Source organism: Syngnathoides biaculeatus, chromosome 22 (genome assembly GCF_019802595.1).
Source record: "Syngnathoides biaculeatus isolate LvHL_M chromosome 22, ASM1980259v1, whole genome shotgun sequence".
Classification (NCBI taxonomy): Eukaryota; Metazoa; Chordata; class Actinopteri; order Syngnathiformes; family Syngnathidae; genus Syngnathoides; species Syngnathoides biaculeatus.
Window position 1 is genome coordinate 998,806 of NC_084661.1, and position 24,378 is coordinate 1,023,183.

The 24,378-nt window shown below is 42.3% G+C and overlaps 1 protein-coding gene across 2 annotated transcripts in view; it reads left to right on the top strand.

Annotated features, from left to right (window-relative positions):
• LOC133495547 (protein shisa-6) overlaps positions 1 to 24,378 on the top strand; it is a 126,153-nt gene that overhangs the window by 73,859 nt on the left and 27,916 nt on the right. For both annotated transcript variants that reach the window (XM_061810350.1, XM_061810351.1), the window contains one exon: positions 21,408 to 21,446. In XM_061810350.1, coding sequence (XP_061666334.1) covers positions 21,408 to 21,446 — 39 coding nt within the window. The remainder of the gene's footprint in view (positions 1 to 21,407; positions 21,447 to 24,378) is intronic.

Consider the following 24,378-nt stretch of genomic DNA (forward strand, 5'->3'; position numbering starts at 1 on the left):
GCGTATGGATGAGATGGTGTCCTCTAGCCCCACCTGCTGTGACCTGCCCGTCGGGGGGCTCTAGATTCACTGGAAGATGCCAGACACGATGGTGAGCTGGAGAAGCTTGAAGGAGAGGAGTTTGGGGATGATGGTGTTGAATGAAGAGTTGAAGTCCACGAACAGGATCTGTGCGTAAGTTCCGCATCATCGAAGTGTTCTAGGTTTTCTAACAAAGACCTCATTTCCAAAATGGCTAACAGGAAGAAGTCAAGCCAAAACAAAACAAACAAACCTTAAATCTTTCACAAAGTGTAAACTGCAAAACTGTAAAATGAGCATTTCAGAAAACAATTAACTATTGTTTGGTTAGATTAAATTGGTCTCATTACTTTCTGACTGCCCCTTGTTTATTGGAAAGATTTGAAAAGAAAGTGGGACAGTGAAACAACTGGCTAGAGTGTTGGCCTCGCAGTTCTGAAGACCGGGGGCCAAATCCCAGGCCTGCCTGTGTATACTTTGCACGTTCTCCCCACATCTGCATGGGTTTTCTCCGGGCACTCCGGTTTCCTCCCACATCCCAAAAAAACATGCAGCATTTATTGGACACTCTAAATTGCCCCTTTGTGTGATTGTGAGTGCGACTGTTGTCTGTCTCTATGTACCCTGTGATTGACTGGCATCCGGTTCAGAGTGTTCCCTGCCTCCTGCCAAATGATAGCTGGGATTGGCTCCAGGAATTCCGCGACCCTTGTGAGGATAAGCAGTTCAGAAAATGGAAGGATTTAAAAAAAAATTGAAATGTTGCTTTAGCCACATGTGTACATGACAGATTTGTTTTGCAGCCCAAAAGCACGACCAATATGAAAATGGGTGTTGAAGGGAAAGCTTTGGAATGCCACACAGGTGCAGTAGTGTTTGTTACTATTTTTAGTTCCCAGCAAAGTGTACAATATATGTACAACATCACAGCTGTCCAGAAGAGTTGCATTACAAAGTCTCAATACATTTTTCTAGTTTTAAATCCCGACAACAGATATTCAAATGATGGTTTCATCTAAGATTGCAATGCCTTGTGTTTCTTCACAAAATGTTATTGCCAACGGCAGCCTCCGTGCATATTACTGCAAAGCCTTTTGGTCATCAGTGTGAATGTTTGTTACACTAAAAACACAATTGCCACAAAAAATGCTTTAACATGCTTTTTAATATTTTTTCTTGTATAATAATAAAGGGTCCTCCCCTATGGTGGACTCCACTTGCACTTCACATCATAGCCAGCTCTCTGCTGCTTTTGTCATTTTCAAGCACACAATGTGAATGTGAATCAACCAGTTCAGTCTCTTTAGTCTTTGAATGCAGCATTGATCTGTCTGCTCGGGGCAAAGTCTCTGCCAGCCTGACTAGTGTCATCAATATTGCATCAAGTTCAGTCTAAACAGTGCGGAACTCTTTAGCAGTCCATCAAGGGAAGCGGAATAAAATGTAGTGTTTATTTCCTCAGCAGGGAACCACACATGGAGCTAACATCGTTCTAAAACTGTGCTGAACAGAGCAGAAGAATTCCGGCATATACTATATCTATAATGTACAGCAATATTTTTATTATTATATTTTTATTATCATTTTTTTTTACTTTTTTCGTGGAAATAGGATAGGGATGTTCAGTGATGCTGCCCTTAAGTTGAAATGTAAAAGAAAGAAAATACATACATAAGAATTACTGGGAGATCAAAATATTGCTGAATTCTCACCAGAAAGATGTCTGGGAGGCGTCTGTAAATATAAAATAAATATATGATACATATAGTGTGTGTTTGTGTGTGTCAGTGTTTAAGCGCATGCGCTGACTGACCTCTTATGAGGAATACAAGTAAATGTCTATAAAGTACAATTAATTAGGATGATCGCTTTGATATTATCAAAGATCGAAGGAGGCATAAGAAGTGATGTCCACTGACTGTACATTTGAGTGACAAGTCCCAAGTTTTGTCATATTAAACATGTTTTTTCTATATTGTGAGCGTAAGGAAAACATCCATAAAATTAAAAATGCTAGGGCAGTCATTCTGCTATTTTCAGATGTACAAATTGCCATAGGTAGAGATGCTCAGATAGAATTTGGTCACAATTTCTCACAGTTTTGTGACATTAGGCTACATAAAGATGTTTCCAGGTAAAATATTTCCAATGGAATCGAGCATGGTCAATAGCGTCCTGGCTATTCTCTATGTGACGTCACGGAGATGTCTCGGCAACCAGTGGGGACTGAAACTGCCAATTGGTCGCCAATTAGTCTCCAGGCCAATTCCCAAATGAGGTTCCTAGGGTCCTACTGTATCATGCATGTACAGAACACTTTGTTAGGTTTTTGAACTGACTTGGGGTGAAATCAGGACGTCAGATGTTTTAAAGGCCTTTGATGCATCAGTAAACATTTGCTACATTACACCACATGCTTTTTACACAATTGGGTATCTTATCCCGAATGAGGCACAAATTTAACCCTTTGTGTAAAATTGAATCTGTTAGGCGATGACATTGGTGTTAATCACACTAAATTAACATGGAAAACCAGACCAATATTTTCTTTCATTTGCAAGATAATAATGTGAATTCTCGTTTTTCAGCACAATTAAAATTCTTTGCTCTTATATTGGCCCTTTCCATTCCATAAATTAGATGTTAAGAGAAAATTAAATATTCAAAAGTTTGCATGATCTAATATTTACTGATGGTAACTTCATTTGAATCATTTGAAGAATAATCTCCATGGAGAAGTAAGCAAGATTTTGAATCAAACTCAATCAGACTTCATTGTTCCCTTGTAACTCTCGCTTCACCAAAGTGGACTGTGTGGCAGACGCAGCAAATAAGAAGATATTAAATGAAACAAGAAGGAATTAATGTTGCAGCTTCAGCAATGCCTCCAAGGAAATATACTCGTAAATGGAACATGTTTCAAGAGGGGGAGATCTGCAGCACTGGCAACTCATTGGCTTTCGTCAGATCCTTTAGCTCACTCAAAACAACCTTGCATGGAAGCTGTTTGGATATTTGCAGGCAGAAATTTTTAGCCTTGCTCTTCGATTTTGGGTCAGTAGGCAAGAGACTACAATTAATTTACATTTAAAGTTGACATATTGTAATTAGAGTTTCATTTAAGAATTTTGTAGTTGTTTTGTTGTAACTCAAGAGTTTGCAGTGTGTGAAAGCAACTCATTAGCTTTCGTACTTAGGGCAGAGGTGGGGAATAAATTTTCCAAAGGTGCCATATGAGAAACTGGAACAGTTGTTAAGGGCCACCATGACGCTAACCTCAATTGAGTTCAGTATGGGTTTAATGGTTTTATTTACTTAAGCAGCCAACTGCAGACTTATAATGAGCTTCCACTTGTGGAGATATATATGTTATAGTTAGAATAAAGGTCCACATACCCATATGTTTATTTTTTTTCCTATGGCTATTCTTCATAGGGTCATGAGTGAGTTGGGGCATATCCCAGCTGACTTTAAGACGGAGTACACCATGGAATGGTTGCCTGCTAACTACAGAGCATAAACAAGCATTCACATTCACACTTTAGGACAATTTAGAGTCTTCAATGAACCAAACACCCAATGCACACTAAGCCTTACTGGAATGCACCATCTATCCTTTCATTTTCTACCGCTTTTCCGGGTTAGGTCATGGGGGAAGTGGCTTCCGCAGGGATATCCAGACTTCCATTTCCCTAGCCACTTCTTCCAGCTCTTCCGGAGGGATCCTGAGGCCTTCCTAAGCCAGCCGAGAGGCATAGTCTCTCCAGTGTGTCCTGAGTCGTCCCTGGGGTCTCTTTTCAGTGGGACATGCCCGGAACACCTCACCAAGGGGGGTCCAGGAGGCATACGAATCAGATGTCCCAGCCACCTAATCTGGCTCCTCTCAATGTAGAGGAGCAGTGGCTCGATATTGAGCCCCTCCCGGATGACCGAGTTTCTCACCCTGGAATGGACCAATACAAAGAAAAAATAGTTAGTGAGTCACACCGCACACTGAGTCATTGGGCCTGCACATTTTCCAGTGTGCCACAATACAAAACTGGAAACCTTTTGTGGCTTTACATTTAGCGTACTATACAGTATTATTGTATCATCATAAAAAAACATAGCAAGCATGTCGAGGAAGAACCAGGTTGCCACAAAGAAAGGCAGTATGTGAGAATATACGAGAGTGTGGACATTTGGAGATGCCGACTCTGCCATTCACTGCATGCATTTGTATGACAGAAACGGCATGTGTCGCAATTTAATCCACAGGTACATTTGAAATTTTAAATACAGTAATAGGTATTGTTGTGAAACTAAACTCTCATGTGTTTTTCTAATTGTTACATCTCTTAAATTACAACGTCATGAACCACCGATTCAAATTTTAAATCACCATAAAACCAGCAGCCAACTGCTGGCCACATGAAAAATCATTGAACCCTACCCAATATGCAACAGTTCACTAGGGTTCTGTCATAATGCTCAAGGTGCAGCAGGCCTAAGAAGTCAGTTTGAGGATTGTGGAAGGAAACTGTAGTATTCTGAGAAAATCCGTGGAAGTATGGGGCGAATATGCAAACTCCACACAAGAAGGCCAGAGCCTAGGTTGAAACCTCAACCTCAGAACTTTAGTTATTGCTTTTTGATGTCCTCTACCGCTCACACATATGCACATCAAAATAAAGGCAGTGCTTTTAAAGTAAATGTACAGCTTTGTAAATCTTTCATGAGCTGCCATTTTCTGAAAGAGTCTTCGAACAAGGTGTTGTGAATTTTGCTGGATGGTGACACAACGGGGTGTCAGGATTGAAGGTTTTATGGTGGTTGTGTGGAGGGAAAGGTGAACCCAATCACAGGGAAGCAGGGGATATAAGGGAGGAATGCAACGTGCACCCAAGAAAGGTATTTATTAATAAAGGGGCAAAACAAAAAGCACTGGACCAGTAGGTCCACCACTACAATGACGAGACAAGAACGCACACTTGGATATGACCTCGGTGTTTGGAGGGTACTGATGGGTCAAAACACGGGATGCAGGACCGATGAGAACAGACAAAGATATAACGAGCACACAGGTAGACAAAACTCCAGATAAAGCCCCAAAAATTATCAGTTCCAGAGTAAAAACAAGAAGCTGAGCAAAACAACACGATCATGACAGGGGTGGTCATCTTCAAAATACCACCCACACCAAATTTCTCTGCCCATGACTTGGCAAAGATTTCAAATCTAACTTCGGATAGCACACACTCAAATGTTCATCAAGGGTGGGGCCTGGGGGGGGGGTGGCAATGTGTTATCTGTATGCGTGGAACCCCTACACAAGTTGACAAATCCGAGTGAAAATACAACATATAGGAGATCCTTTTTTCTTTCCACGGTGGGTGCCCCAGTTGTCATAGTAACAAAAGCTGTACTTAGCATTGTTCTCGCAGTAGAAGGGGGCAGCATGATAGGAATGACCCCTCAAAACAGTCTGTGTGTGTGTGTATTGAACTTATTGTAGTAAAAATGTAATTTTTTAAAAAGTGTTAACAGTTTGTAGTTTAAATAGTTTCTTGAAGGTTTATTTTAAAAAAGGATAGATGGATGGATAGTTAATGGATGGATACTGTTGACAGATATTTCATTCATCCTTCAAAGGAAATCTAATCAGGTGGAGTTACAGGTGGAAAGTCAGAAGTCTGAGCTCCTTTTTCTATCACCCGTGCGCTAATATTTTTAGAAGATTAATTGAGAAAATGTGATCCCTCCATTCCTTAAAATTTGAATCTATTCCGTTTTATAGGTTATGCAGTAACACATCAGAAGTGCTACATATACATTACGTGTGTATTCAAAATACACACATTATGCAGATTAGTAGACCGTGAGTTCACACAAGTATTCAGATGTGCAACAATTAATATTGTGAATAAATCAAAGGTTAAATAATGTCTGATGGGAATTCAACTTTAGGAATTAAAAATTACCTTTGAACTCATGGGCCACATTGATTTACCACAGTATTAATCCTCTAATGAGTGGGTCAAAGTCAAGGCTGCTACATTCTTTGTTACATTAATGTTGTTAAAATGCGTGTGAGAGCAAAAATTATTAACCATGTGAGTGTGGAATAGCACGAAAAAAAAAGTTCACTTATTCTGAAATGCTAAATTGAAGTGCCATCCGAAACGAGCAATTATGACAGTATCTTTTTTTTTTCTAAAATAAGACAAGAAGAGGGTCGCAGGTTAAATACAAAAATAACTCATGATATGAGAACATAAAGTACACATAAAAAGTAGGATTTCAATAAAGAAATCAATAAAGAAAAACATTCCATTATCTCAATCAGCAGGTCTTCTTCCACTGCACTGTGGCACACCTTTCTGTGTTTGTGTTTGTGTCTACAGATATTTTGTGGCAAGTTTTTGATAAAATTCATAAAAATTGGAATGAGAGAACTAGTGGCCACTGAGGGATGTTAATGAGTTTAAGAAGTATATTATACAGGCAAATACTCCAAAAAAAAAAGGATTTTCTTCAGTCCATTGAGGAAGGAAAGTCGTTATTATTTGAAATCTAGCAATTGCAATAAATTTTCAACATTCCCCAATTTCCTGTATTTATAAATGTTGAACAGAAAACATCATTTGGCCAAAAGGAATCAAAAGATTGACTGATCATTTTTCCACATCCCATCAGAAATTCCATTCCATCATTCTTAAATTTATATCTCCATAACAACGTACTCTATGCTGGTTTCCCCAATGATAATGCAAAGGAGAAGAATACATACATGATATCCGGGGTGTTAAACATACAGCCTGCAGGCTAAAACCATCATGCTCGAGGATACAATCCAGCCCTCAAGAATGAATTTAAAAGAGAAGAAACATTCAGGTGATGGGGAAAATAATTTTTTTGAGAATTATTATCTTCATATTGAAAATGGGATGATAATAATTCCTAAATCTTCTTCAATTCATTTAATTTTATATTGCAATTCCGTATTTTTCAGCTCCACATACCTTTGATTTTAAAAATGTTGTGCCTTAAAATAGAAACAATGTCATCCGGTATTATGCACACAGATTACAGACGCAAGAGAAATTTTCTAAAAAAAGATGAAGCTGTTTTGTAAAAATATAAGAAAAGGATATTAAATGAAAAGATCTTGCTTCTGAACTTGTTTACATTTTTCTTTATAATGACATTAACTTTGGTCTGATTTTAGTGCCCTTTTGAAATCAAATGAAGCTGTAAGTGATGCATGAAGTACAATGAATTGGACACCCCCGGATTATATGATATTTTAAGAAGAGAACTAAATGATAAAACATCGATCTAATGTTTTAAGACATGCTTGGAAAACGGCCTTGTTCGAAGTTCTTTGAGGAAAATTGGAAGGACAAGTGGCAAGATAAACTGGACCTTTGTAATTGGCTAACTGACATCATTGAGGAGGCTGGTTCTTTAAATAAATGAATCATTTATCCCCATGGGTCCACGTTTATGTGCTGGATCAGAACACCCCGCTCCGGTTGGGATGATACTTTCTTGCAAGCAGAGGCTTCTCAAAGTTGGCACGGACATCTCTCCCAAAATAGCCTTCGAATTTCCCACAGTGGCGTCCAGGGGACATGATTTCAGTGATATTTCTCAAAGTCCTCTGCCCTCGGTCCTAAACAGGACAGCTGCCTTCTGTCCTCTAAGGCCCGACGCCGCTCATAGGCTCATTGATCGCAATGTGCATAATCCATTATTTGGGCTCGCTGATTGAGGCTGGCAGTGAGAGATCTGCGTTGTGGCTGGTAACCGAACCCTCCAATGAGATGGCTGCGTCACAGGAGCGCAGGCAGAGGTGTCAGCCAGTGGCCTGCTAATCAACCAATGCTGTGAGTAATGGATATGAAAGAAATCACGAGGGAAATGCATCATCTCTACACACCCTCCATCTATCGACCTGACTCGCTTTCATTTGACTGAAATGCGTGCTTTGAAATATGACACTTTGTAAAAGTCAAAGCATGTTGGCTCTGGAACCACAGAATGTAATAATTAAACACACCCATAAACATGCATTGTATTTAATCTATTGACGTGAACGTGTTCTGCGTTTCAAGTGCTTTCCCCGGGAAAATATTTCAAGCATGGCTCCGGTGCATAATTACAAAGAAAACATGCTTCACTGGTTTAGACAGAGTTACAATATACTACAGTAGTTATTTTCCACTTGACACATCTTTCAATTTGTTACCCTACATGATGCGAATCTGTACCTCAAATACACACCAGCAGAGAACTGTTGGGCAAAAGTTTGATTTGTCGCTTCTGCACAGAACATAGGGAGTAAGTGTCCATGTTTTTTTGTTTTTTTTCTTTATTTTAGAAGTTGACATAGTAGGAGTGATTCCCTGATATTCCTTACAAAACCAGAATATTTGTATAGTGGCAGTAACAGTTGGATTGATGTGATTTTTGACCACTAGCGTATACATTTAAACATAGGGTTACAAAGCTAGAAAAAGCTGAGGTAGACCCCAGTTTCTCGATGACCATGAATAGGATAAGCAGGTGTAGAAGAAGGATGACTATATAATACGAAATATAACAAAGAATAAAGATGGGCAAGTACTGATCAGTATCAGGCCAATGCCAGCGTAATTTCAAGGTACCGGGTAATAGTAAAGGTTGCTGGTATGAGCCATGGTAGGAAAAAAAAAATCTGACAATTGAGTAAATCCTCCTGGCCAGAAGTTGGCGGAATACTGTGGAGGACTGACACATTGATGAATCATCAATAGTCACAATTATGTTATCAAACCACTAGTGGTTTTTGTACTCGGTATTGATGAGTAGTCAAGAGTAATTACTTAGTGAGTACTCAGACATTCATTATTGGTCTGAAAAAAAATGTGTAGAAAATCGAGCATCCCTAAAAAAATAGAATGTGTATGAGAATTTTCTATAGGAAGCCATACTTAAAAATCCTGCTTCTGATTAGAATATGCACTGATTTTATTTCGCATTTAATAAAAATGGCCCAACTAAAACCAAATTTGATGTAACTGAAGTGTGACAGCTTATTCTGCACACATTTATTTAATGCCAACTCGTTGAATTCCGGTGAGCTTTTGACATTTTCCCATTTTGAAATGGGCAATTTCAAAACGGATTAACCTTTTATACCCAAATTTGAGCCGGCTCACTGGGATTTTCTGGAAAAAAAAAAAAAAAAAAAAAAAGGACTAGAATCAGCAGTAATTTAACTTAATATAAAACACATAAACCAATGGCAAAATGCATTTCCCTCTAGTGATATGGTATGGATATTTAAATATATTTAAATGGCTTCATATGGTACAATAAGGGTTAATCACGTTTACACACCCTAAAGCTGCCTCCGGCCTGATCTGGCAGGCAGCAAAATTAATCACCAGTGCTGCTGATGCGACCAGTGGCGCTTTTGTGAAATGTTAATAAAGCTATACTGAATAAGTCCGTAGCCTGTGGCTGCTCACTAAATCTCAATGACTTCATGAGCTCATCACTGTGAGTCATGGCGCACAGTGCCAAAAGCAATTAAAAGACAACAGAAAATACAGTCTGTGGGCTTGCGTGCCGCTTGTGACACTGATACGCTCCGCTAGTTTCCACATAATAACTGACATATCAATAGGTACGGGAGCGTGTTAAATCAATATGCAGATTTGTCTCACACGCATCTTAAACGGATAGCAAATCACGCACACCTCGTTGCGGCGTGCTTGCTTTTGTGCCCGTTTAGACACTCCCTTTAATGCTGACATTGAGCACAATATAACTGTAGTCACAATTTAATTACCTGCCAATGAATTGTTTTTTTTCCATTAATGGCAACATAACCCTTCTTTCATATGTACGCACCTGGAAACATTGATAGAAAATTGAAACAAAGTTGGAAAAGCAAGTGGAAACATGAAAGGTTATCAAAAAGGACTGCTTGATACTCAACAAAATAATTTAGCCTTTTTATTGCTCCTTCAATCAAGAAGTCAGAGGAGACTGAAAAATGTTGAATGATATGTCAGGGCTTTCAAATCTTTGTGTTGAAAGACAATTGTTTCATGGAGCCGACACGACGTATATGACACTGGGTACTTATGTTTCCTTTGGTAAGCCTGGCAAAAGGGTAATTGAATTAAAACTGTTGGTTTCTTTCTCCTATGTGCATTTAAAGAAACCTTTATCTTAGCAAATGACTGACAGTTGATTCAATCCCGCCACCCACTCCTCTCTCTCTTTTATTTCTGCATGAAGGCAGTCCACCCACATATTCTCCTTATTGTTACGGCTCCATTATTAATGAGTTTTGAATTAACTGCCTCTGGAAGGTCTTAGACTGGAGCCCCTGCTGAGTCTGATAGAATTAATGTAATTGGAAATAAAGAAATTAAAAGGGCAGTAAGGAACAACTATTATTATTATTATTTTTTTTATTCCATGGTGCCTTTACAGATTGAAGGTGTAATTTACTTTAAAGTCACTATGGTAATTACAAATTGACAGATGTATACATGTAATACAATAAAAAAATGCAGTAGCTAAAGAAGCTGGTACAATAATAATTTGCATATTAGGAAAAATAAATTGGGATAGGGTGCAGCTCACACGCCATTCAGATAAAGACAAGTGGTATGAAAATAGATGGCTATCTTAAGGAATAATAGATGGCTGTTAGATGATCTATGGTTGCAATGGCAACGACACTGCTGTTTTTCTTACAATCCAGTGTACCAAAATCGCGATATTAGGTTTTGCCATATAAAGTCAAAAATAACCCACCTTTGATTTGAAATGGAGTGACTAATCCTGCGTCATTATTTCAAAAACCTTGATGGATTACCGTTTTTCCTTCATAATTTGGAATAAATGAAGCTTTGCTAGTTAATGCAATAATTTTAGGTGACTAAAGATTTCTGGACAACATATAGTACAATACCACTAGATGCTACGTTAAGATACCAAGGATTTGTAAATATTGTACATTGGAACCTTTAAGAACGTAAATAATCAATGCCAGCATGCTGGTGGGCCTCTGATTTTTAAAAAGAAAGTTTCTCTCAGAAAATAAGGGAAATCGAACAGATTCACACTGATAGCATAATCAAACCTTTATTAACCTGACACGCACTGTTTAATTAGTATTTTTTTTATATATTCTTGGTTTCCCAGAATTAAAAACATAAATAAATCAACCACATTTTGAAGCAGGGGTGGCCAACCCGTGGCTCTCGAGCCTCATGCGGCTCTTTGCCTCCTTTTGCGCGGCTCTCGTGAAGGCAAACGACATTAAACATTAGCATGGCTATTGATTCACAGTTGGACTCTGAATTCCAACATGAATTATATGAGATTTGTGACATACAAGACAGGACTTGGTTGATTGGTAGTTTGTCTGTGTGGGAGAACTCAGTTTTATTTTTCTTTAATTACTGGCATGTTGTCTTGGCACTCTGTAGGAGTTGATTTTTCTTGTTTTCATGTTGATGTGTGACATTTCCAATAAATCTGGCTGAGCAAAGGTATGTATATGACCAAGGAATGATATCCATGTGTATGATGTAGCTCTTTGCTATAACACGGTAAAAAAATGTGGTTCTTCACCCCTGCTTTATAGTAAAACACAAAGTTAAACGCTCATAACTATGATGTTGAGTCTGAGAACATCGTCACATCACATAAAGACTAAATACACCTCACTTTCTGGTGATTTTCTTTTAGTATTATGGTCTACTCTAGTCTACTGAGCACACTGAGCATCCAGGACTGATATTTCTGCAATGCTTTAATCCTGTGTCATACAAACTACATTTATGCAATAATTCCCATTCATAGTTTTATGGCCATCATCACATTAATGCATTTTTCACAAAACAACTAATGTAAAAGCAAAATATTGTGAATATTTTCACATGATGTCAAGGTAAAAGGCAACTGTTTTTTGTTGTTGTTGTTGCACATACAATGTACATTGCATTTGTTCTCTGCTTTTAATGCTGCATGCTGACAAGTGGTCTGCAACTGGACCAAATTCAGATTTTGTTTCACCGTGTTGGTCGAAGGAACTCATTAGGAAGTAACCACACAGACATACAACTAGTAGGTGGGAAAATTGGGTGAAAACACATACAGAACCTCTAGGAATCCCACTACATTCTTGCTCTAATTAATGCAGCTGTCACGGACGAGACTCGGGGGTGGACCCAAATGCACGACTCAGGTGAGAGGTAAGCAGTGCGGAATAAGCCTTTATTCGTTCCAATGTCGGTTACCAGGGAGTCAGTCCAAACAAGCAGCAAGATCAGTAACGGCAGGCTTACGGGGTAGGTCGGGAGACAGGCGTTGGTCGGTACACGGGAGGTAGACGTCAGGAGTACGGTAGTGCGGGAACGAGCCATGAGAGGCAACGATCTAGCAGAGTAATAGTCGTTCCCCGGGTCCTATATGTACTGGGTCTTAATCAAAGGTCATGAGGCGCAGGTGTGCACCTTCAGATTAGCTGGCCACGCCCAGCCCTGGCTGGAATCCAGGAGCATGACAGAACCCCCCCCTCAACGGCCGGCTCTGGACGGCCCAGGAGCATCAGGGTGAGCCGCGTGAAAGTCCCTGATGAGGGAGCGGTCCACGACGAAGCGGGAGAGGATCCAAGAGCGCTCCTCCGGGCCATATCCCTCCCAGTCCACCAGGTACTGGACCCCCCTTCCTCTGCGACGGGAAGAGAGCAACCGGCGCACAGTGTACACCAACCCACCGTCGACCATGTGGGGGGACGGGGGGGATTTGAGTGGAGGAGCCAGCGACGATGAGCGATTCGGGCGAAGTCTGCTGACGTGGAACGTCGGGTGCACCCTCATCGACCTGGGCAGTTTCAACGAGACGGCGACCGGGTTAATAACTTTGGAAACCGGGAACGGGCCAACGAACCTGGGAGCAAGTTTGCGGGATTCCGTCCGCAGCAGGAGATCTTTGGTGGAGAGCCACACTCGCTGTCCCACTCTGAGCTCAGGTGCGGCCCTCCTCTTGCGGTCTGCTGCGGCCTTGTAGGCGCTGCTCATGCGCAGCAGTGTCCTCCGAGCTGCTTCCCAGGTCCGTTTGCAGCGTCGCACCACGGCCAGGGCCGACAGAACTGTGGATTCTGTGACCAGTGGAGGAAACAGGGACGGAGGATACCCATGCACGACATGGAGTGGAGCCATACCTGTTGAAGCGGAGGGTAGAGAATTGTGGGCATACTCCACCCACTTGATGTGCTGACTCCACGTGCTCTGGTCCCTGGATGCCAGACATCGAAGACCGGTCTCTAATTCCTGGTTAATCCTCTCAGTCTGGCCGTTAGACTCTGGGTGATGACCCGATGTCCGACTTGCTGAAGCGCCGATGAGGTTGCAGAACTCCTTCCAGAAACGGGCGCTGAATTGCGGACCCCTGTCCGAAACGATGTCCTGGGGTAGGCCGTGGTAACGGACGACCTCGTCTAATACCAACTGGGCTGTCTGCTTGGCCGACGGGATCTTCGGAAGCGGAACGAAGTGGACCATTTTGGAAAAACGGTCCACTATGGACAGCACCACTGTGTTCCCTTGAGAAGGCGGCAGGCCGGTGACGAAGTCCAGCCCGATGTGTGACCACGGACGAAAGGGGATGGACAGGGGTTGCAACTCACCAACAGGCCGTAGGCGGGAAGTCTTATTGGCAGCACACACCGGGCAGGCGTTGATGAACTCCCTTACGTCCTTGCTGAGGTTAGGCCACCAGAACCTTTGTTCGACCACTGAACGTGTCTTCGCCATACCCGGGTGGCAGACCGTCTTGTTGGTATGGGCCCAGTTGATGACGTCTCCCCGCAGAGATGGGATGACGAACAGGCGGCCCGACGGACAATCCGCGGGTGACGGTGTCTCTCCCAGAGCCTCCTTCACCCGCGACTCAATCGCCCAGGTGAAACCGGCCACGAAGCACCCCACTGGCAGGATAGTAGCGGCGTCTGAATCCGTGCGCCCTCCCTCGTGGATCCGCGAGAGTGCATCCGGCTTGCCGTTTTTGGAGCCTGGGCGGAAACACACCTTAAAGTGGAAGCGGGTGAAAAATAGGGCCCACCTGGCCTGACGGGCGTTCAACCTCTTCGCCGACTTCAGGTATTCAAGGTTCTTATGGTCCGTGAAGACAACGAACGGTACTTGCGAGCCCTCCAGCCAGTGCCGCCACTCCTCCAACGCGCTCTTGACCGCCAGCAGTTCCCTATCTCCCACGTCATAGTTACTCTCTGCCGGGGTCAACTTTCTAGGAACAGGAACGCGCACGGGTGGATCCTTCCATCCCTGGGACTCCTCTGCGACAAGACTGCTCCGATTCCTGAATTCGATGCATCCACCTCCACCACAAACTGGTTATCTGGGTCCGGAATAATGAGAACGGGCGCAGTAGTGAAACTTGCCTTGAGCCTGCTGAAGGCCTCCTGGCAGGTCCCGGACCAGTCGAAGAGGGTATGTGGCGAGGTGAGCGAATGCAGAGGAGCGGCCACGGAGCTGAAGTTCCTTATGAATTTCCTATAGAAATTGGCAAATCCCAGAAACCTCTGTATGTCCCTCCTGTTGGTGGGGGTAGGCCACCGCAGCACCGCGTTGACCTTCCCGGGATCCATCCGTATCTCTCCCTCAGCCAGGACGAAGCCCAGGAAGGACACGGATGCCCGATGGAACTCACACTTCTCCATATTCACGTATAATTGGTGCTGCTGCAGACGCCGGAGCACCTCTCTGACTTGTTGAATGTGAGAGGTTAGGTCTGCTGAAAAGATGAGAATATCATCCAGATAAACAAAGACAGATCTGTTCAGGAACTCCCGAAGCACGTCGTTGATGACGTTCTGAAAGACGGCCGGAGCGTTAGTCAGTCCGAAGGGCATCACCAGATACTCATAGTGCCCTGTGGTGGTGTTGAATGCCGTCTTCCACTCATCCCCTTCCCGAATCCGCAGCAGGTGGTAGGCGCTGCACAGGTCGAGCTTGGTGAAGATCCGGGTTCCCTGGAGGAGTTCGAATGCTGTAGAGATAAGCGGCAAAGGGTACCTGTTCTTGACTGTGATGTCGTTCAGGCCTCGGTAGTCGATGCAGGGTCGCAGCGTGGAGTCCTTCTTCTTGACAAAAAAAAACCCCGCACCGGCTGGTGAGGATGAGGGGCGAATGAGTCCGGCTGCCAGCGAGTCCTCGATGTAGTCCCTCATGGCTTGATGCTCTGGTCCGGTTAAAGAGAACAGTTTCCCTCTGGGAGGAGAGGTGCCTGGCAGGAGTTCAATCGTGCAGTCGTATGACCGATGTGGCGGCAGAGACTTTGCTTTAGATTCAGAGAAGACCTCCCGTAGGTCATGGTAGCAGGAGGGCACTGCGGTCAGGTCCAGGGCGGTACTAGGTTCTGTTAGCCGAACCGGCGCAACTTGAATACCCCTGTCTCTCCGGTCAGCGACACAGCGACTGAGACAGTCCTCTCCCCAAGTCTTGATCTGACCCGTGGCCCAATCTATGTGCGGATTATGTTCTTTGAGCCACGGGCTGCCCAAGATGATGTCGCTACTACGTGCGTCGAAGACATGAAAGCTAATACGCTCCGAGTGAGCGTCCGGAAAGCTCATACGTAGCGTCTGAGTGGGATGTGTAACCCGACAAAGGAACTTGCCGTTGGCGGCATAGGCGTGACGAAAACGTTGCGTGGGAAAGGTTGCTGCCCCCAGCTCCTCGACCACGCGGGGATTTATCAGATTTGCTTCCGACCCAGAATCAATGAAAGCCGTCACAGAGCATGAACGGGAGTCCGTTCCCAAGGTGAGGTGAAGAAGGGAGCTCCCTGACCCCGTCGCGGTGTACCGCACACTCACCGGAGTAGCGATCCTGATGTCAGAATGCCCTGGTCGAGTCGGGCGATCAAGTGTCCCAAACGCCCGCAGTAAAAACAGCGTCCCTCTCGTCGCCGACGTAAGCGCTCCTCCGCTGAGCTGCCAAGCCCCTCCACTTGCATGGCTTCCGGTGAAGCTGACAACACGGGTGGCCGGGAAGCGGAAACAACCGGACTGCGACTCTCCCTCTCCTCCTCCCTCAGGCCCTCCATCTGTCTCTGCACGGTGAGGCGCTGGTCCACCTTGAGGGCCAATGCGATGAGTGAGTTAAGCGAAGGCGGAAGATCCATGGCCACGAGGTGACCACGGATCTGTGGGGACAGTCCCTCGTAAAACGCGTCATGGAGGGCTTCCTCATTCCAGCGGCTCTCGGCAGCCCGAATCCGGAACTCGATGGCGTAGTCGGACACGCGGCGACGCCCCTGGCGAATTGTCATGAGTGACGACGCCGCCTGGCATTCCGGAGCCGCATACTGGAACACCTGGGTGAGCGCGCAGACGAAGCTCGCCCATGAGCGGCAGGTATGTAATGTGGGAAATGACGAAGGCGATCCGGGAGCGGTCCGTGGGAAAAGCGGGAGCTTGCAGCTCAAAGTGGAGATCGCACTGCGCCAGGAAGGGCTTGACGTTACCGGAGTCGCCTGAGAACCGCTCTGGTCAAGAGAGCAGAGTGATGGTGGCACGGGGAGGCACAGGAGCGGCCGCGCTAGCTTGGGAGGCTAGCCACGGTTGCAGCTGGGTGCAGAGCTCCTGGATCTGGTGAGTCATACTCTGGAGAGCAGCCTCTTGCTCACCCAGGCGTTTGCCCTGCACTTGCAGCGCACGGCGAATGGCTTCAGAGTTGGCTGGGTCCATGTTCTTGGCTAGATCGTTCTGTCACGGACGAGACTCGGGGGTGGACCCAAATGCACGACTCAGGTGAGAGGTAAGCAGTGTGGAATAAGCCTTTATTCGTTCCAATGTCGGTTACCAGGGAGTCAGTCCAAACAGGCAGCAAGATCAGTAACGGCAGGCTTACGGGGTAGGTCGGGAGACAGGCGTTGGTCGGTACACGGGAGGTAGACGTCAGGAGTACGGTAGTGCGGGAACGAGGCATGAGAGGCAACGATCTAGCAGAGTAATAGTCGTCCCCCGGGTCCTATATGTACTGGGTCTTAATCAAAGGTCATGAGGCGCCGGTGTGCACCTTCAGATTAGCTGGCCACGCCCAGCCCTGGCTGGAATCCAGGAGCATGACAGCAGCAGTGTAAAACAACTTTGCAATGAACAATTGAGGTTTGGTGTTCAAGTCTTTTTTTTTTTTTACGTTTGTAATTATAATATGTTTTGCCCCCAATTTGGGTTGAACTCCAAAAACTACTACTACTACAACCACTACTTCTAGTAAACCAAAAGACAGATTATATTTTTTCATTACACTTTGCATGAAACTATTAGCAGTACTTAGGACAACACAAAAAACAATGCAATACAGGAGTCCACAATCTTGAACTACTGGAACTTGTTTTTTAACTGCTAGACCACCAGTATAAAATACAATGATTGTAAAATTTTTGTTTGTTTTAACAAACCTTTACAATTTCAAAGTCAAGACTGTCAACATACTTGGAGTACGACTGAAATTAAATCACTTTCTTTGTATCATTCAAAAATCTGAATGATACATAAACAGATGTTACAGGATACATACCTGTAAATGTGTCCATTGGTTTGACATCAACAGTTTTTATGCTGAAAATCAAAATAACAAGAATACCTGCACATTCTGCTGCATACAGTAGCATGCAGCACGATAATCTCAAGAAGGAGGATGTTCTCAGCGACTTTTGCAGTTTTATTTCAAAAGCTAAACATTGCTTTTTTCTTGCTTTGTTTCTGCCCGCATTGTTGTATGTGTGTTTTAGTGAAGTCTTTGCCATGTGTTTGAAGTTTTTGGTGCGTTAAACTCCCATACAAAGCAGGCTGTAAAAGTTTAGTTGTAAAACAGTGCTTTGAATTTAGTTCTTCCTCATCTTCTTTTTCTCTGTCCTACAGCACAATCCTCTATAACAAGCTTGCGCACAGGCGATGAGATATGATTCTTGGAATAAAAAAAAGCATTTTCCTCTTTGATCTTATAGTACTATGGAACGCCGAAATAGGACCCACCCTTCTTTATCGAATCATTGCACTCCCGTCTTATAATCTTCCTCCTGTGTGCACTGCTCTAACTCTGCTTGCAGGATTGCTCTTTGCGATGAAAAGTTAATGAAGAAAGCTTTTCTTCAGTAAGGAAAAAAAAACTAAGGCAACTTTGTACTCTGGCCTTGCTAATTGCGTCACAATTTGCTTTAATGCCAAACAATTCCGACTGCTGAACCAGATAAGCATTAATATCTAACACTGATGACAATGCTGCTTTACCAATGTTTCCAAAGAGCTTCAGTTTATCAACAAGTTTTCACTTTTTTTCATGACACTACATCTATTTTCACATATTGTACTGGAAAAACACGCCTATTCACTCTCTCACACACGCTCATGAGTGTCCTCGCCCTCATAAACTGCAAGTGAGAAGCACCATTGTCAAAACGCCATGTTATCATCGAATATAGAGGCCGACGTGGGATGCTGCTGCTGGGAGCGCGGTTATGTAAGCCGCTTTCTCAGGGACTGATAGCAATCCAATACACCCAGCAGGGGAGGATTGGTGTGTGCGTGTGTGTGTCTCAGTGTTGGGGATGTGAAACAAATCACACATTTGAGTATTACACCCAGTACTTTACCACAGGTACAGAATGATTCACTCCGCCGTGCCAATTGATTTATTAATATGCTAATGTCGCTGTGATTAGCAAAACATACAGGTCTTTGCTCAGTGAGGTGTTGATTAAAAGAAATCAGAAAGCTGGGTGCGGTAGGCATTGTCTTCTCCGGAATCAAAACTTTTCATCAAGTTGTAAAAAGACACAACACAAAATTGATACGATCCTCACGTTGTGTATCACGTGGATCCAGGAGCGTGTTTGTCTGTTGCTTGAATTTGGAATTCGTCTTTCACTTTAAATAAAATGTAAAGTGAATTATTGTGTTAGGGGGCATCAAATTACTATGAAACTGCTCATAGAAAATGGTTAGCATATGTTATCATATGTTAGTTATTCAATTTCTTTTTTGTGACAATAGGTTTGTATTGGGAGGAGGGGGGATTGACTCCTTTACTGCTCTTAAGAGTTATCTTTTTTCGATGTTTTGCAGCAATGAATTCCTCACTGCAAAAGCAACAAGCCCACTATATAAAGATGTCAGTAACATCAAAATGCAGTTCCAATCAAAGAGCATTGGCAGTGCTGTTTGCAGTGCCACAAATTGTGTGCCATTTGTATCACAGTTTCAGAAGTCTAAATTTCATTTATTTTATCCCACTGTTGTCACCTTTGGATTTATCTCCACTTGCTGCCTTGTTGGTAAATTGAATGTCAAAACAAATGACTGCTTTATGTGGCAATACTGTAGAAGTGAGAGGATTGTTTGTTCAATAAAAATGCAAACTCTCCCTACAGCAAGTCTCAAAAACAAGGACATATTTGCTGAAACAATACACATATTGCAATTATAGTGAAGAATCCTGAGATAGCACAAAATTATTCTTATACTACAGATAATTGTAATTTTTTTGCTTCTCAAATGATCCAGTAGGAGCATAGCAGATGACTGGTTAGAGCATCTGCCCCACAGTATTGAGGACCGGGGTTCAAATCCCATTCCCGCCTGTGTGGAGTTTGCATGTCCTCCCACCCCAAGAACATGCATTAATTGAATATTGTGAGTATGAATGGTTTCTTGTTTTTACGTGACCTGTAATTGGCAACTAGTTCTGGGTGTACTGCGCCTCAACTACGGCCCTATTGAGGACAAGGAGTATGGAAAATGGATGGATGTAGTTTAAGTATTCTGGGAGCAGCATCAGTTACAGTAAACTCACTGAAACGTTTACAAACAGCAGGTTCCCTGCTTGTTTTTTCTCCTGTAACCGAAGTCCCCGTGGTTCCTTTTTGAAACGCTACGGTCATTAAAGAATGCAGAACATGACTGAGTGTCCTCTGGGGAAACATTGTACAACTATAAATACTTACATTACATTATTTGATGATTACATCAAGGCATTACTTGATTATTGGCTGGAACAACTTAATGTCATCCAGAAGCAGAAACAGGTTAATTCCAGTCTTGTGTCTTTTCATTAGAGTGAAATGTGTGAAGATTGTCCATCTGGAACTCGGTAATAAGTATGGGACTGAATACTTGCAGAAACTAATAAATTCCAATTATGATAGCTCACAGGCACAAAGAAATCATTAAGTCAAATTTAATGCAATGTTAATGTAAATGTGAAAATGTAAAAAACAACAAAAACCCATTTGACATTCACTGTCTTTCTCATTTAAGCCTTGATGCACTTTGGCCAAATGAAATAGCCACAAGAATATGGAGCAAAAATGTGTTGACTGTGTGTGTTCCATGTATGTTTAACAGCGTAGCATTTCTGTATTTATTATCTCATAGTTGATTAAAAGCAGGTAACTAGGCACATTGTTGTGAAGAGAGTACTGTATACAAGTAGTAAGCAGTTGGACGTGAAAAAAAATCAATCGCTACGTTGTCTTGAACTCTCAGTCAAGTGCAGAGGCACAATGTAGTGGTTGAATGCAATGCAAGGAAGGCAGTCAATACTCCATTTATTTTGGATTTTGAAACTATCTTTCCTGCTCAAAATAATACAAAGGTAAAACATAATATCATCATAAATAATTTTCAGAAAAAAACTGCAATACTTTCACTGCCATATGTGTAAATGTGTATTTTTGAATTGGAGGAAGAGAAACAGTGTAGTTACTCTACAGTACAGTTTGCGTTTACATTAAAATGCTGACTTGTGTTGTTTTGAGTATTTTTTTTCTCTCGCCAGGGATTCCGTGAACCTGCCACTCTTATCAGTACACTCATGTGGAAAATCTGAAATCCATGCTAATCAGCCTATTTGCAGCACTGCTTTGGTTTCCCAACACGCCCACCTCTTCTTATCATGAAAGGACCACTCTATTTGGTCAGTGGGTTTAAGGTCAACGCTGTCGTGCATATTGTTGGGGAACGCCTCCATTCTGCGTAGGAGGTAATTGCAATGAAAAAAAAACCATGATGGATAATCGATAAGGATGGATCAAAGTGCCACATGGCTGGAGAGCCTTGTTGTGGCATTAAGCCCGGATGTCGGTTAATTTAACTCCTCTTACCTGTTTGTGCATTTTTGTGGTGGGTGGGTGGTCTGGAAAAAGAGTGAAGGAAAGAGAGAGAGTGTGTGAGATGGCTAATGATGGCCAATTAATGCTGTCTTTTATAATTAATTCCTCACTCTTAAATGTTTGTTGTGATTGTAATTGTCTGTTTTCTTATCGCAATAATCGAATAATCTAATAGATAACCGCTTGGTTCTGTTTTCTAGGAGAAAAACATTGGCCAGTCCGCTCCCAGAGTCACCATGGTAGGCATGGCCGTTCTTTGTTAAAGGGTCAAAGTTGCCTCTGATCACTTATACATTATTCCTGCTTCTAGTTTAGAAGTGCTGAATACCAGAATTCATAACCTGAATTTGGCAATCGATATTTTGAGTGTTTGGAGGCATCTTATACCCGGAGTCTATATTGTAGTGCATTCCCGCTAACCTTAGTATGTAACGCTCCTTGTTTGTGTGATGAGGATGAATATGTGTGTAGCTTCCTGTGCTCTTGTTCTATGGGTGTAATCGTACATACACGACCATGAAAAACCTTTCAATGGTCATAATCATCACCAACGTTTAAGACAGGACTTATAATTTTTCTTACAGTTGATTGGGGGCTCATGAAATGCTATTAGCGGTCCAACCCACAGTTCTTTTGCACTTCAAAAGATTGTCACATTTTAAAGCTAATATGCCAATCATGCACAGTATATGGTCACTGTCATGCAGAAAACTTCTGTGTTCAAATTTGATCAATTTCATATTTCTTCACTAATCGATACTATTATTATTTACAAATTATTAACCAATCCAAATTTTTAAAACAGGGGCTCTCTTAACAAAAATGTTTAATAACTTGAAAAAAAATTTTTTTTTTACTCTTGAAAAATAATGGCGAGTAACATCCATCCATCCATTTTATTAGCCGCTTATTCTCACGAGAGTCACAGGACTGCTGGAGCCTGTCCCACTTGTCAACGGGGAGGACGCAGGGTACACCCAGAACTGGTTGCCAGTCAATCGCAAGGGACATCAAGACAAACAGCTGCACTCACAATCACATCTTGGGGTGATTTTAGTGTGTCCAAATAATATAGCATGTTTTTGGAACGTGGGAGGAAACCGGAGTGCCCAGAGAAAACCGACAAAGGTACGGGGAGAATATGCAAACTCCACACAGGCGGGTCTGGGATTGAACCCTGGACCTCAGAACTGTGAGGTCAACACTTTACAGCTGATCCACCGTGCCACATGGCTAGTAATAGTTTAAAAAAAGATTTAAGGACCCTGCCTAACAGCAACAATGTTTAAAATGTCTTTAGAGAGAAATACAATGAATGATACAGTGTAAAGATGTACTACAATATTACTGTTTATAGTTTTGTCATGAAGCAACCAAGGATGGGGTAAATTCAATCCAGTGGTACAACTGCTCAAAAATCAACCAAAGTTATGCAAATATATGAGCTGCATGGACTTCAAGAGGGAAAATGAATTCTCCTTACGCTGAAAAAGATGAAAACTGAAGTACAAACAGAAGTTAATTCCTGTCAATAGGATGTGTAAACAAAACAACACTTTGACTTCTTAAATGAAGGCGAAGTGGGCATGTGAAGATGAAATACTTTACAGTTATGCCTCATAACACTTATAACATTAACATTATATTACATTATAACATTAGTTTCAAACAGAGGTGTAGAAATAAGTGCAAAGTTGTGAACAATATCGTTAATAGTATAAAATATAACATGACATAACATGAAAGTCCATAAAATGTTAATGAATTCCAGAGTGGAATGCATGTTTGGTATATAGAAGCTACATGTACACAGTTAATACTTAACTAGTGAGCTACGCTTTGTTCTTGGGTTGTTGGTGGATTGAACTCAAATTTCTTTTGCACAGTTTCCACACAAATTTTAGTCTGAGTTGTACATTTTGCGTTGACAATAAATAAACATCTTTAATGGTTGAAGAGCTTCAAAAATTCATGAGGAAAACCAGAGTTTACCTTTGATTTGTTACCCCATCTATCTTGGGTCTGCCATTCCTAACAAAGTAGACCAAAATCGTTTGCTGTGAAAATATGCAGACCTAGGCTAAATTGTATTTGCTGCCATTACTTACACTACGTGATAGAAAATGTTTATTGCTCGCTCACTGTAATCTCAAGTATGTGTGTACATAAAATCTTGGTTTTAAATACTAATACAGTGTGTACTGTTACACCCCTTACAATGTTCTGTTTCAACCAGTGATGTACTGATGCAGGCTTGTCATTAAAAAAAAAAAAAGAAAACTTTGTGAAGAATGCCCTCATAATACTGGTACTTTGACTTTGTGTGACTCAAAATGCCTTTCTGTAAGCAATTTTATTTTACCAGCTGACCCAGACTTTATTTTTTTTCCATCATGTTGTGCCTTTAAACCGAATTGATCCCCTGTCATTCCTCTGTACTCTTATATATAAACTGTATTTTTGTGAACTGCTTAACTGGAGTATTTGCTGTGTAATAATGTCCTAACCATAATGGTGTGTGCGCTCAACTGTGCGTCTCAGTGGAGAGGAGGTCTGGTCTATAAAGGCATGGATAAAGGCAGTTTTGATGATGTTACTTCTTTTATTTTAAGAAGACATCAGATAAATCTGTGCTTATCCTTGCTCACGATATACGGACACTCCTCTTTCTCTTCGTCGCCTCTGCTCAAAGGAAGCCTGCTTCTCAACAGTCTGCAAATGGAGTCAGTTGGTATGTCAATCAACTGTTGGAAGAAATCATTTGTTTCTCAATAGACAGTGTATAGCTATATAATAACATGAATCCTACAATGACACATCTCTGATGATTACCTGTACAAAAGTGAGTCTCTTCATCTTTGAGGTGTAGGAACAGAGTGAAAGCGTTCTAACTCTGAAGGAACATCATAAAGCCCAGCTTCAATAAAATGGATCTCTTATTGCCTTGTAGCACACTGGGTCAGACTCAACCACATGGACTCACCGCGAAAATGAACTGATATTAGGGTCCACCTCAATCTCCTGCCCTGCATTTGTCAAGATGGGGAGGCATAGCTATGTCAAGTAACCACTTGGCCTGTGGTGTCTTGGTGGTGATTATGAGTTATGAGGTAAAGGGCACAATGCTTACTGGAAATGGGGAGCGAAAAGGGCCAGAGTGGGATTGGATTG